The sequence below is a fragment of the Onychomys torridus genome, chromosome 5, assembly GCF_903995425.1.
Source record: "Onychomys torridus chromosome 5, mOncTor1.1, whole genome shotgun sequence".
Lineage (NCBI taxonomy): Eukaryota > Metazoa > Chordata > Mammalia > Rodentia > Cricetidae > Onychomys > Onychomys torridus.
In genome coordinates, this window is record NC_050447.1 from 34347903 (window position 1) to 34362169 (window position 14267).

The 14267-nt window shown below is 47.8% G+C and overlaps 1 protein-coding gene across 1 annotated transcript in view; it reads left to right on the top strand.

Annotated features, from left to right (window-relative positions):
• Cdh1 (cadherin 1) overlaps nt 1-14267 on the top strand; it is a 70998-nt gene that overhangs the window by 40003 nt on the left and 16728 nt on the right. Inside the window, exon 3 of the mRNA XM_036188578.1 lies at nt 10722-10945. Coding sequence (XP_036044471.1) covers nt 10722-10945 — 224 coding nt within the window. The remainder of the gene's footprint in view (nt 1-10721; nt 10946-14267) is intronic.

Genomic DNA, 14267 nt, shown 5'->3' on the forward strand with positions numbered 1-14267 from the left:
GCAGATAAAAACACTTGTTCTTGCAGAAGACCTGGGTTCAGTTCCCAGCACCCACACAGATGTTAACAACCGTCTATATACTTGAGTTCCAGGGCTGATGTCCTCTTCTGGCTTCTGAGGGAGTTAGGTTTACATGTGGTGTACATACTTACATGCAACCATACACAAAACATTTAAAAGCTAGATTAAAAAAGAAGTTGGGGGGTTGGGGATTTAGCTCAGTGGTAGAGTGTTTGCCTAACAAGCGCAAGGCCCTGGGTTCCATCCTCGGCTCCGGCAAAAAAAAAAAAGAAGTTGGGTTTGCCCATGCCTTTAATCCGAGCTCTTGGGAGGCAGAGGCATCCAGATCTCTGTGAGTTCAAGGCCAGCCTGGTCTATAGAGCTAGTTCCAGGACAGTCAGTGCTACACAGAGAAACCCTATGTAGAAGTTGTGTTTGTTCTCAAACTTCAAGAAGACAAAACTTTTACAAAAAACAAAATAAAACAATATTTTTAGCAAAACCCCCAAGATTCTTCACCCTGGGCCAGTGAGATGACTCTTTAGTGAGTCTTTACCCACTTGCCTCAAGGCCTGATGACCTGAGTTTTCTATCTCAAACTTACAAGGTAGAAGGAGAGAACTGTCTCCTGACCTCACACATGTGCCATGACATGTGTACATCCCCCCACACATGCAAACATACACACAAGTAAATAAATATAACATTACTAAGAAGGTTGTAGAGATGGCTTAGTGATTAAGAGCACTCGCTGCTCTTTCAAGGACCCTGGTTCAATTCCCAGCACCAACATGTGGTTCATAACCACCCATAACTCCAGTTCCAGGGGATCTGATGCCTTCCTATGACCTCTGGTGGCACTAAGTACACATGTGGTGTACAGACATACATGTAGCTAAAACATTCACACATAAAGCAAAATGAGTAAATATATATTTAATTATTAAAAAGAAATTCATCCCCACCTGCCATCCCCGAGTCCTGTCTGTAGATTGTTTTGTTTTGGAACATTCACATACAGCAGATGGAATGATGCAGGGCATGGTCTTTTGTGTTGGGGTCAGCCATGAAGTAGCGGGTTCCTCTGCTTCATTTCTTTCCATTGCTGAATAACACTCTGTGGCTACACAGTATTTTATTCAGCATCTGCTTGTCTCTGCTTTGACAAGTTAGATAATGCAGGGTGTCATCTTGTAACATCTCCTGCCGCCGCCGCCGCCACCGCTGCCGCCGCCGCCACCCCCCCACATATAGGGGCATTGCTGTTGACGTTAAAAACCAAACCAAACCCTGATCTGGGACAAAACACAGACACGTCCACTGTGTCTGAAGAAGTGACATGTGTCTGTCTTGCCCATCATGTTAGGACCTGACGGTCCATCTTAGAAATTGGAACAACAGACACTGTTCTCACTTCCCATTATCAGGCAGGGGAGTGAAGGAAACCTAAAACCCAGAAGGCTGAACTGTGGAGAAGGACTGTCGGTTCCTGGGTCAGCTGGGTCAGCCAGAGTTTGAGCCCTGCTCTGCCGCTTATGCTGTGTGTGCTTGGAAGAGGCACTTAACCTCTCTGAGCCTTTGCTGAGTAGTTTCCTCATGGTGGTTTGTCAAGTGCTTATTATGTCTGATGCAATAACAGTTTTTTAGAGCTTTTTTGTTCACATTGGATTCTATAGGAACTTGGGGGGAAAGTTAAGATCTATCAATTCCCAGACTCTCTGGATAGCTGTATTAGTTGGAGTTAGGACCCAGGCTCAGGCAGTTTTCAAAGCACCCCAGGAGAGTATGTGCTTTGTGCATGAGATCCCAGATGGAGATTTTAGGCATTGTGGTCAACATGCTTTAATTCTCAAGTGGGACCAAGGCCTGAGAGCTCTCAAGGCTGCGTTAAGGGCGAGGAGGGCCTGGTACACCGGTACTCAGGACTGCCTCTTCCTTTGGGGAAATGTTAGGGCTTGAGGGTAAGGGATTCCACTGCTTTGGAATTTACAACAGGGCCCTCCCTGGCCCCAAGAAATCCCCAGAAAGGGAAAGTGGGCAGCCTTCTCTTTCTCATCAACAAGCAAACAGGTCCTAGGGTCGTCTGAACAGCCACAGGAATGTCCCCTGGGTTCCAGCCAGCCAGTGTCAGTGCCAGTTAGCACATTTAGGCAGTGAGGTACTACTGTGTCTGCTTGTGGCTAAAAGCCAGGACACTATAGTTCTGACTTAGTGTGGAAGCCAAAGGGTTTCTCCTTAGCCAACCCCCCCCCCCCCCCCCCCCCATACACACACCCTTTTAAAAACCGGTATGCATCCCTTTGTCTGCTCCTGTCAGCTAGGCCAGAAGAGAGCATTACATCCTTGAAGCTGGAGTTAAAGGCAACTGTGAGCTGCCTGACATGGCTGCTGGGATTTGAACCGCATCCTCTGGAAGAGCAACAAGTGCTCTTAACCACTGAGCCATCTCTCCAGCCCATTTTTGTCCACCCCACCCCGCTTTCCTTGAGGAGACCAAATAAGCTTTCTTATTGTGGTAGGTAGGGGCTACAAGGATAAAATGCAGCTAAGTGGGCAGTCCCCTCAGCCAGCTCTGCCAAGGTATGCCCCTAAGAGAACACGCCACACACAACGGAGTTAGTGCAGGGGGTTTGTTGGGGGAGGGGAAGAGTGAAAGAGAGAAGGGCCATCTCAGAGTGGGGACATGAGAAAGGCAGACAGACAGACAGAGTCTGGGCAAGAGAAGAACAAGAGAGGCAAGAGAGTACTGTGACTGATGGACACTTAAGGCGTGCCTGTGTCGCTTAGCTGACATGGAAGGCGCCTGGCAGCAGGTGACGGATGATGTAACCGTCTCGGTGACTGGGGCAGGCTGGCCACCACAGTGGGAACTAACAAGGACCAAGTCCTCACCTTCTTTCTTTCACCTCATTCCCATTTCTCCTAAAACAGTGGAGAGGAGAGTCCTCACCAAATAGTGCCTCTAGGGACGTCGAAACCCAGTGCTGAGCCTTGTGCAGGGAAACAATTCTAGCTGTCCCACTGATCCGGTGGAGCCCTGCAGGGCTGTGCTATCTATGATCAAGCCTCGGAAGGTTTTGTCTGCAGACACTGGGCATTTCGGGGCTGTCCAGGAAGAAATGATTTCAAACTGGCTGTTCTTTTCCTTGGTTTTTCCATGAAGGATGAGGGAGATCGGCAGGCCCTAGCTCTTCTGAACTGGAGGAGCAGGAGGCAATGCTGGGCATGAGCCTGAGCAGACCCACAGGCTGTCATTACTTTAATTCGGGTACAGTGGCCCACATTTGCTGTGTTCTCCTGGCTCTTCTGTGCTGCATAGGAGACCCTGGCTGCACTAGACATGCAGCGCTTGGGTGGGCCTTGGAATTGCTCCTGCACCACCTTGCGCCACACTCTGGCTTGAGCACGTAGTCAGAGCCCAGCTAATTCCTTCTGCTGTTCTTGGGGCCCTCCCTGCTATCCCCCATTAAACTGGTCCCCTCTACCTCAGTCCTCAGAACACGTTACCTCCTCTGTTACATTTTTTCTTTTGCCTGCCTTCCTTCTTTCCTTCCTTCCTTCCTTCCTTCCTTCCTTCCTTCCTTCCTTCCTTCCTCAAGACTGGCTGTCCTGGAATTCAATCTGTAGACCAGGCTGGCCTCAAACTCACAGTGATCAAGTGCTGATTAAACTCATGCGCCATCACCGTCTGGCTGTTTCTTATGCTTCACTTTCCTGACATTAACCGCTGTGTTTGTTAACTCTGTTGCACTGGATCACAAATCTTGGGGGGGACAAAGACCTTGTTATTCACTGTTTCCAGTGAAGCAGAGTGAGAACTTTCTGTATTTGTTGGCGGTCTGAGCATGGTGGTACAGTAGGATTACAAATTCAAGGCCTGCTGAAAGCCACAAACGGGAGTTCAAGACCAGCCTGGGCAACTTAGTGAGCCCTTGTTTCAAATTAAAAATTAAAAAGGATTGAGAATGTAGTTTAGTGATAGAGCATTTACCTAGCGTGTGGGGCCCTAGAGTCGACCCCTGACACCCCCAAAAAGGAAAGAGAAAACCCACACATTTTTGAGGAAGGAATTCTTAAATTCCTGAAGGAGGTATGCATATCTGCCTTTTGCAGATGGAGAAACTGACACTTGGCGGAGGTGAGAAAGAAAAGCGGGGATTCGAACCCTTGAATGTGGTTAGCCACATTCACCACAATGTAGAATATTAACCTGGCTGTTGACTTAGGATGCCCAATTTGTGAGACTGATGGCAGTTTTCACCGTGACAATTGTGATTGGCACTTACTGGTACTTACTGTGGAACTCGAAACACATTAGCTCAGGTAGAAACTGGGCAGGTGTCCACAGTCAGCACTAATGATCTCACACATCTGGGGACAGTCTGGGTGATGATAGATTGCCCTTTGTCCTGTTTACTCCCAGAAGTGAGGGCGGAGTGAGCCTGAGTGAATTCTCCTTCGTCTTTGCTTTTGCTGGGTTCTCCTTTCTGTGCTGTGCTCTCGACAGAGATTTATACCTCCCTCCCTCCCTCCCTCCCTTTGTTTTTGAGATAGTCTCACTAGGAGTCCAAGGTGGGCTCCACTTGCTGTGCAGCTTCTTGATCCTCCCGCCTCCTCTGCCTCCGGGTGGGGTGCTAGGATTAAAGGTGTGCGCACACCCAGCTTTGTGGAAGGTTCCCGAGTTTAGTTCTAGACTTCCTCCTCTGTGTGTGTGGCCCCTGAATGCCCTCTGAGTACACTTGTGTTCTTGAGGCCTGTGTCTATGGGATGATCTTTCACTGATCTTGTCCTTGTAGCTAGCTACCTCAAGTAAATCTCCACTCAACTAACCAAGTGTCCTCCATGACTCCCATGGTGTAGACAGACTGCCTAATGGTTAAACCCTGAGAAGTTAATGTCCCAGACCACAACCTCATCTGTTCATAGACATGTAGTGTAGCTTGGCCACACCCCTTCGCCTCTCTGAGCTTCAGCTATTTCATTTATGAACAAGAGCTGCTAAATGTCTCCTACTGTATACACTTAACTAGGTGTCTCTAACCCAGGACTGCTGTATCTAATAAAGAGCAGAGTGTAGTTCTTATCCACAGCTCTCCAGAGATGGACACAGATAGTGACTTATTGGACTGAACCTATATGTTCTGGGCAACATGCCCCAGATGTGGACAGACTGAAGGAGAACTCATCCTTGCCGTTTTTCGAGCTGTTCTCCCGAGTGTGGTTGTTTCACAAGCTTCTAGGGCTTTCTAATTTTGTGACCACCCGTTAAAGGAGGATGTTCCAGCATAAACAACGCCATCTAGGAGAACGATGGACCTGGGGAGATGTTTTCGGGGTGTTGACATCTGTGAAGACTGTAGACACATTACTACTGAACCACAGAAGGAGAGACTGTCTACCTCAGTCCTTTCTTCCACCAAGTGAAACTTCTCATCTTCCATCTTCAGTGTTTGAGTCAGAAAATGCAGCTGTAGTTTGGGGTACACAGTGGCAGTGTGGCCCCCAGGAGCTCAAAAGCCTCTCTGATCATACATTTGTAACCTTGAGCCAAGTCTAAATATGTCTAAGTGGTCCTTAGAGGAAAGCTAAACACCAAGGTCTTGGTGTTGGCTGTGGAACTTCTCTGGAGGGGAGCCGTCTCTTGCGTCGCCCCATGTGTGGTGTGGGCAGAGAGCTCTACTTTCAAGCCGTTGTTTCTGAGGGACTGGAGCACCCATCAACCGTGGTCAGCTGCCTTGGGTGACAGCCCCTGGTCCTTAGGCCCCAGCATTTTTTTGCAATGTTCAGAGGTTTCTTCGAGAATTTTGTTTCTACCCACTCACATTCCAGTGACGGCCACCCCAGTGGAGGAAGAAATGGGATCCTTCAGGCCAGACCGGCCCTGGCACGATGGTAATTACATGAAAAGAATGTTGCAGAGACTCACAGTCACCCGCTGCCACCAGAGGCTTTCCTCAGCTTGGGCTTTATTTGTATTACACTTACGTTGTCTCTTCAGGGTTCTCTGACTTTAAATACTACTTCCAAGTCGGCCGGAAGACGGGTGCTGGCTGACGAGTGCAAACGCCAGACACACATCTAGAAAGACGGTCTTGCTAGTTTTTGTCATTTAAAGAAAGGATTCATTCTAATTGTAATCAGCAAACAATAAGACATCCCCCTCACCCCTTGGGTGGGCAGTTTGAGAGGCAGTCTCATGTAGCCCAGGTTGGCCTCAAATCTTCTGTGTAGCCCAGGACTCCTGATCTGCTTTTTTTAAGTGTTGGGATTGAGACCAACCCCCTGCCCCACATTGTTAGTAATTGTTAGGCAAGTACTCTGCTATAGAGCTGTGTCTCCAGAAGAAAACATCATTCATTCATTCATTCATTCATTCATTCATTCATTCATTCATTCATTCATTCATTCATTCATTCATTCTAAGGCCCCGGGGCTGGAGAGATAGCTCAGAGGTTAAGAGCACCTGCTGCTCTTCCAGAGGTCCTGAGCACAATTCCCAGCCACCACATGGTGGCTCACCAACACATCTATAATGAGATCTGGCGCCCTCTTCTGGCCTGCAGAGACACGCAGGCAGAACACTAAACATAATAAATAAATAAATCTTTTTTTTTTTTTTTTTGCCAGAGCTGAGGACCGAACCCAGGGCCTTGTGCTTGCTAGGCAAGCGCTCTACCACTGAGCTAGATCCCCAACCCCTAAATCAATCTCAAGAAGGGAAAAAGGTCACCTCAACCCTACCTCTGTCAATCCTCTCTCTCTCTTCCAGTTACCTTAATGCCCATGTAGAGAGGCACCATCACTGCAGGCTAGCATGTGCAGAGCTTTGGATTCAGTTGCCGGCAATGGGGGTGGGGTAGGGTGGTCTGAATGACAGTGAGAGTCTTCACTTTGGGGTGAGCGAACCCAGCAGTGTATAATTTAGGGAAAAGAAAGCCCATGCTGGATGGTGCCTCAGCAAGGCTGGGGTGGGGACACAGAGAAGTCACCCCGTCCCACCCCACCCTGAGATGGGAGATGACTCAGCAGCTTGGTGGCATATCCATGCAAAGGCAGAAAGAAATAGCTAACCCCACAAGATTGTCCTCTGACCTCCACACACCCTCACACACCATGCTACATACACCCTATACACACTTATGATAACGGGCTAGAGAGTAACAAAGGCCTAGTGAGTAAACATGCTTGTTGCCAACCCCGACAACCTGAGTTTGAGCCCTGCCACCCACACCAAGGAGAGAACAGATGGCTACAAGTTGTCTTGTGACTTCCACTCTTGCAGGCACGCACATGCAAAACAACTCAATGTAAAAAACACAATTAAAAGAGCACTTTTAGGGCTGGAGAGATGATGGCTCAGAGGTTAAGAGCACTGGCTGCTCTTCCAGAGGACCTGGGTGGATTCCCAGCACCCACATGGCAGCTCACAACTGTTTGTAACTCTAATTACAAAGGGTCTGACACCCTGTTCTGGCTCCTGGGGAAGGAACAGGTATGCATGTGGTACTTAGACATATGTACACACACAAAATACCCATACATATAAAACGAAAATAAATCTAAAATGGAAAAAAACAACAACAAAGAGCCCAGGGCAAGGGCCTGCTATAGAGGCACCAAGTGCAGTCAGGGGCATGAACCCTCAGGCTGCCCGGCTCCAAACCTGAGCCTTGCTAACTTACTCTCTGCATAAAGTTCCCCATCTGTAAAAAGAAGATGTGCCAGGCATGGTGGCACATACCATTAAATCCCAGCACTCGGGAGGCAGAGACTGGCAGATCTCTGTGAGTTCGAGGCTAGCCTGGTCTACAGAGCGAGTTCCAGGACAGTCAGGACTACATAGACCCACCCCCCCACCGCCACCCCCAAAAAAAAGAAGAAAAAAAGGATGCCAAGAGCATCAGCTGCATATAGTTCTGGGTTTGTGTGGTTTAATATTTGTGAAGAGCTTAGAATGGAGCCTGGAATGATACTGCCCTCCAAATACTTAAAATGGTAAAATAGTTGGTAAATGGTAACTGAAACTGTTAGTTCAGATCAGTAGGGGGGTGTTGTTGTTGTTTTTAAAGGTCTCTGTGTGCAAGCCAGGGTAGCCTCAGACTCTCCAATAATGGGACTGTAGGTGTGCATCATCACACCCAGTTGACTACTGCAGGGCCCTAGTTCCTGTGTGGATGGATGCAGACCATAACCCTGTAAGGAAAGGTGTCATGCTGAGTGGGATTGACTTCAGTCCCTTATGGGCTTTCTCTATTCAGCACCTTCTATGTGGAGATGTCAACACACACAGTTCCATGTGTTCTTGGTGTTCTCAGATCTCTGCATGGCTGAGCTGGGCCAGCCCTGGCCAAGATGGAAGGTGACTTCCAGAATCTTCCTGGGGCTGGAGAGCCCCTCCAATTTTCCTGTAATTATTCCTCAGCCCAGAGGATCTGGTTTTACTGAAAGATAATGAGCCTTAACCAGCACCTGGAAATTCAGGTTGGGGCTCTTTGTCATGTCATGCCTAGGATGTCACCTCTCCAGGAGTGAGGCCAAGCCACCATGGAGAAGTGCCTTTAGCAGGTTAAGTGCCTTGCACCACGTTATTACAAAGCCATGTTCACCCTTTAGCCGCCACCCTTGGCAAGTCCAGTCATGCCTAGATTTGTGCTGGCTGGGGAAAGGAAAGCCTGTTCCCTGCATATGACAGGCCCCAGATGTGACCCAATCCCCTCATTACTTGTGGTGTGGGTTGGGAGCATTTCTTTAAAAGCATCTTTAAAGGTTCCTAATTTGGACTTTAAAAGTGGTATCTGGGCACTAGGGAACTGGGAACTAGGCTCAGTCAGTTAATTGCTGACTGAGCCCATGAAAAAAAGTCTGAAAGTCTGACAAGGTGGGGGAGTTGTAATCTCAGTATGGGGAGTCAGACACCAGATGGAGTCCTGGCACTCGCTGGCCAGCCTGGCTTGCTTGTTTGTCTAGTCTTACAAAACAGGGTGGGCAGCATCTGAAGAACCATACCAGGGTTGACTGCATAGACACACTCACACACACACACACACACACCCACACACACACACCCCACACCCCTATGCATACTTATTCCTCTCATAATAAAGAATAGTTTAAGTTCACATAGACTCTTCTGCAATTATCATTTGGCTCCAAAGCATGTGTGTTAAATAGCATATTTTGCCAGTGGGATTGATGGTGGCGCCTGTACCCTCCTCACCACTGAAACAAGACATTCATGTCTATTTTCTCTGGCAAGCACAGGGCTTTTGGCTTCAGGCGTGCTTACCAGGGCGACCCCTGGTGGAAGAAATGAACACTGCAGGACAGGCAGAGCTCCCAGGTCCAGAGTCGAGAATGTGGAGGTGCCTGGCTTTGTAAAACAGGAATGAGAATTTTTGTAAGATAATGCTGAGATGAAATGGGTATTCCGCGGTGAGGAGTGGTGGGCACTTGTCTGAATAGGTGTGTGTGTACGCATGCGGAGGTTTGAGGACAGCTCACAGAGGTCAGTTCTCTTATGTGACTGAGTGCTTTCTCTCTGGGGGTTTTAGCAATTGCTCTCAGGTTGTCAGGTTTGGCTGTAAGCACCTTCCCTGTTGAGCCATCTTGGTGACCCTTGGTTTTTTTGTTTGTTTGTTTTGTTTTGTTTTGAGGCAGGGTTTCATGCAGCCTCGAATTGGCTGTTTAGCCAAGAATGACTTGAAGCTTCTGATGCACCTGTTTCCACCTCTGAACTGCTAGGACTGGAGGCATGCACTACACTATTTGGTTTTTCTTATCTTTTCTTTTCTTTTTTTTTTTGAGCTGAGGATCGAACCTAGGGCCTTGCCCTTGCTAGGCAAGCGCTCTACCACTGAGCTAAATCCCCAACCTTGGTTTTTCTTTTTAAAGAAACAGTTTCACTGTGTGGCTCACTTGGCCTCGAACCTATTGCGACCCTCCTGCCCCAGCTTTCTGAGTGCTGGGATTAAAGGTGTGTGCCACCACCGCCCAGCTCCTATTTTCTTTTTAAGATTTACTTATTTGTATTTTGTATGCATGCAAGTGTACCATGTAGCACCTGCAGAGGCCAGAAGAGGGGATCAGATTTGCTGGAACTGGACTTACTGACCATTGTGAGCCACTATAATGGGGCTAGAACTGAACCTGGGGCTTTTGGAGAAGTTTTGAGGCAATGTCTCTTGTCTCTGCAGACTTGGCTGTGAACTGTAGGCTAGCTGGCTAGTAACACACCTGAAAGCATTCTACTGCAATTCTCCATTTGGTGGAGGAGTCCTGGGCTTACAGATGCACATCACCACTCTTTGCGTCGCATCCTGCTCTGTGCATGGGTTCTGGGGGTCTGAACTCTGGTCATCAGGCTGAGCTGTGGGCACTTTGACCCGATGAGACATTCCCACCCCCCCCCCCCCCCCCCCGTGGTCTGTTTTCATAGTGAACTACTTCTCTTGATTCCACTCTGAAAATGGACAGACAAGATTCTATTTTCACTGACGATTAGATGAGGAAAAACAAACCAGCCTCCAAAGATCAGTTGCCCTTGATTGGGAAGATCTTAATGATGAGGGGGCCCCCGGGAGCGGTTGCTCACCATCAGCTTGTGGTTTGTTGAGCTGCTGTGTGCTCCATATGATTTGGTGGGTGGATCAATCCAAGAAGGAATGTCTGTATCTGTGATCTAGCTGTCCAGTGTCTTAATTGCTATGATGTCTGTCCTACAGTGAAATTTGAAGGGTGCACTGGTCGACCAAGGACAGTCTACTTTTCCGAGGACTCCCGATTCAAAGTGGCTACAGATGGTGTGATCACGCTCAGTCGGCCTCTAAAGCTTCATAAACTGGAAACCAGCTTTCTTGTCCATGCCTGGGACTCTACTCACAGGAAGCTTTCCACAAGAGTGATTCTGAAGTCTGTGGGGCACCACCAACACCGGCACCACCACCATGTAGGTTGGGGTATTGTGTGTGTGTATAGTTTTCAGATTGTTGTTTGATCTGGGTCCCCTCACCTAGGCACTGGGAACGTGTTGGGCAAGATAGTTTTGTGGGAAGACTCTGTAGGATGCTAAGTGTGGCATCCTTGATGCCAGGAATACCCGTTAGCTACAACAGCCAAAACTATCTCCAGAAACTGCTTGTGACTCTTTAGGTGGGGGGGGGGGTGGGGTGGCAAAAATATCCCCAGTTGAGGACAGTCTTTCTGACTGAACTCATTCTTATGGGGGTTTGGGGGTTGCTGTTGGGTTATGGGGATCTGGTAGTGTAGGATAAGGAGGAAGACCTGGACCCTGCCTGGGACTGTTAGCCCACCATTGCTCTGTCTCTAACCTCTGACCCCAATAACCACAGAGGAATCATTTAACCTGTGTAGGCTGAGTGAATTCACACACACAAAACACTAAGAACGTATGTACACACTTGATATCTGCAAGGAGTCCCCTCTTCCTTTGTGAATATCAAACTCTGGATGCTCAGGTCCCTTACGTAAAGGGTAGAGATAGTCACACATAGCCAGAACATCCTCTGGTTAGTACACTTCCACATAAGATAATGCCTGACCCATGGCTCACGTGACAGTTACATTCTTCTTATTTAGAGATAATGATTAGGGGAATCTGCTTATTTAGAGGTAAGGGTCTTGCTATAAAACAGCCCAGGCTGGCTCCAAACTTGCAGTCCTCCTGCCTCAGCTTCTTGATATGGGATTACTGTGTGTACTGATGTGTTGGATATGAGTTTTTTTCTTTCTTTTTTTCTTTTTCTCTTCTAGACAGGATCCCTTATAGGCCATAATAGCCTCAAACTTGCACTAACCTTTCATCTCCCACAGGATAGGATCACAGGCTCATGCCACCACACCTGGTTTTGTGAGGTTCTAGGGATCAGATACGGGGCTTCATGCATACTAGACAAGTATTCTGCCAACTGAACTACCTCCCCAACTCTATATACCTTTAAAAAAAAAATCTTAAAAGCCAAGCAGTGGGGTGATGCATGTCTTTAATCCCAGCTCTTGGGAGGCAAAGGCAGGCAGATCGCTGTGTGTTAGGGGCCAGCCTGGTCTACAGAGCTAGGTCTAGGATAGTCAGGGCTATTCAGAGAAATCCTGTCTTGAAAAACTCAAAACAAATTAAAACAAAACAAAAACAAAAAACAAACAAACAAAAAACCTGGCTCTGAAATAAACAAACAAACAAATAAATAAGAGAAAGATTGTTTTGTGTAGCTGAGGTTGTCCCCAAACTTTGATATGTAGCCCAGGGTAACTTGAAACTCCCAATCCTCCTGCCTTTGCCTCCCACTTGTGGTATTAGAGGCATGCACCACCGTATCTGCCTTTGAAAAAAAATCCTTTCTATCTGTACTTGGTTGACCACAGACGTGAACCTGAGCTGTGGAGGGAGGACTGGGTGAGTTAGATTGTCATCTAATACTAGCTGCTGTCATAGCCTTCCTAGAGGCAAAATGAATAAGGTGAGGTGCTGGGGAAGACCAGTAGGAAGTCTGTGTCCCTCTGTAGAGCTGGAGAGGCAGCCCAGCAGTTAAGGATGTTCACTGCTCTTGCAGAGGACAGGGGTTTGATTCCCAACACCCACATCAGGCACACTAGAACACAGCAACTCCTACAGGACCCTTTTCTGAACTCCATGGGTGCCTGCATGCACATGGTGCTCATAAATTCACGCAAATATATACATAAATAATAAACAAGGCTGGGCGGTGGTGGCACACACCTTTAATCCCAGCACTCAGAAGGCAGAGGCAGGTGGATCTCTGTGAGTTCGAGGCTGGCCTGGTCTACTAAGCGAGTTCCAGGCCAGGCTCCAAAGCTACACAGAGAAACCCTGTCTCAGGGGTTTTAAGCCTTCTCTCCACTGTCACGTGCATCAGATTCTTCCCCATGGTGTTTGCAGTGTCTGCTGTGAGGTCTGAACATCGAAGAGGCTGATAGACGGACTGACTGTGTGTTGTCTAGATTCATGAATATCCCTGGAGATTGTTACCAGAAGCCAAATGCCTTTGCCCATCTTGAAAATGCCCTCTTGGTATTTCCTATCATGTCTCTCCAGGGGACATTCTAGCCATATCTTGCTTTCTGCCTCAGAAGTGTGGATATTGTGCCCTGTCCATTGCATGCCTTTAAGGCTGATCCCTGTTCTGTTCTCTGAAGACTCTTGAGATTCATGGAACTTAATAACCCCCTGATCTAGTTTGTCTCTATGATGCAATTAGAGAAGTAAAGAACTTAGTTCAATTACATTAGCCATGGCTTCCTGACTCGAGCCCCCAGCTGGCCAGCCACGCATGCAGGTTCAGCACAGCAAGTCCCTGCCAGGCAGTTGACTGTGGGAGCCTTCTAAGACCAAGACCAGCTTGGGACTTGTTTTTCCTACACACACACTTTTGCCTCTGCTTTACTCTGTCTCCATTTCTGCAGTATCAGGATTTGATTCAAGTATGCATTACAGAAACCCTCAAGTTGGGTGTGGTGGTGTCTGCCTTTGTGTTGTTTGTTTGTTTGTTTGCTTTTTTTTTTTTTGAGACAGGTTTTCTTTGTGTGATGGCCCTAGCTGTCCTGGAACTCCCTTTGTAGACCAGACCAAGGCTGGCCTTGAATTCATAGAGATCGTCTGTCTCTGCCTCCTGAGTGCTGGGACTAAAGGTGTGCGCCACCACCTGGCATCTCCTTATCTTTCTGTTTTGCTCTCCTTGGCTCACGATGCCCCCACTCCAAGACTTTAGCCTAAGCTGAACTTAAGCTTGTGGCCCTCCTGCCTCAGCCTCCCAAATGCTGAGATTATAAGTGTGAGCACATGGCTTTGTTTCATATTACTATATTATATACAGGGTCTCATTATGTAGCTCAGGGTGTTCTTGAACTCCTGATTCTCCTGCTTTAGCCTTTCAAGTGTTGGGATTATAGGTGTGCACCACTAGTACCATATGTGGCTTGATTCTTATGGCTACCTCATGGTCCAAGTTAGCTACTGGAATGCCAGTTATCCCATTTTCACTGGGGATGGGAGATAGGAGACATGGAGGTGTATATGAGACTGAGTCCCACCATTTATTTAATTCTGGCTGTCCTGGAACTTGCTATGTAGACCAGGCTAGCCTTGAACTCAGATTGCTTGCCTCTGCCTCCCAAAGGCTGGGATTAAAGGAGTCTGCAACACGATGGCTGGCCTCCCTTCTTAATTGAGATATGAAGGAGAAAAAGAATTCTTACATAGCTTAATTGTCTGCCTTTTAAGTGAATAACAATGT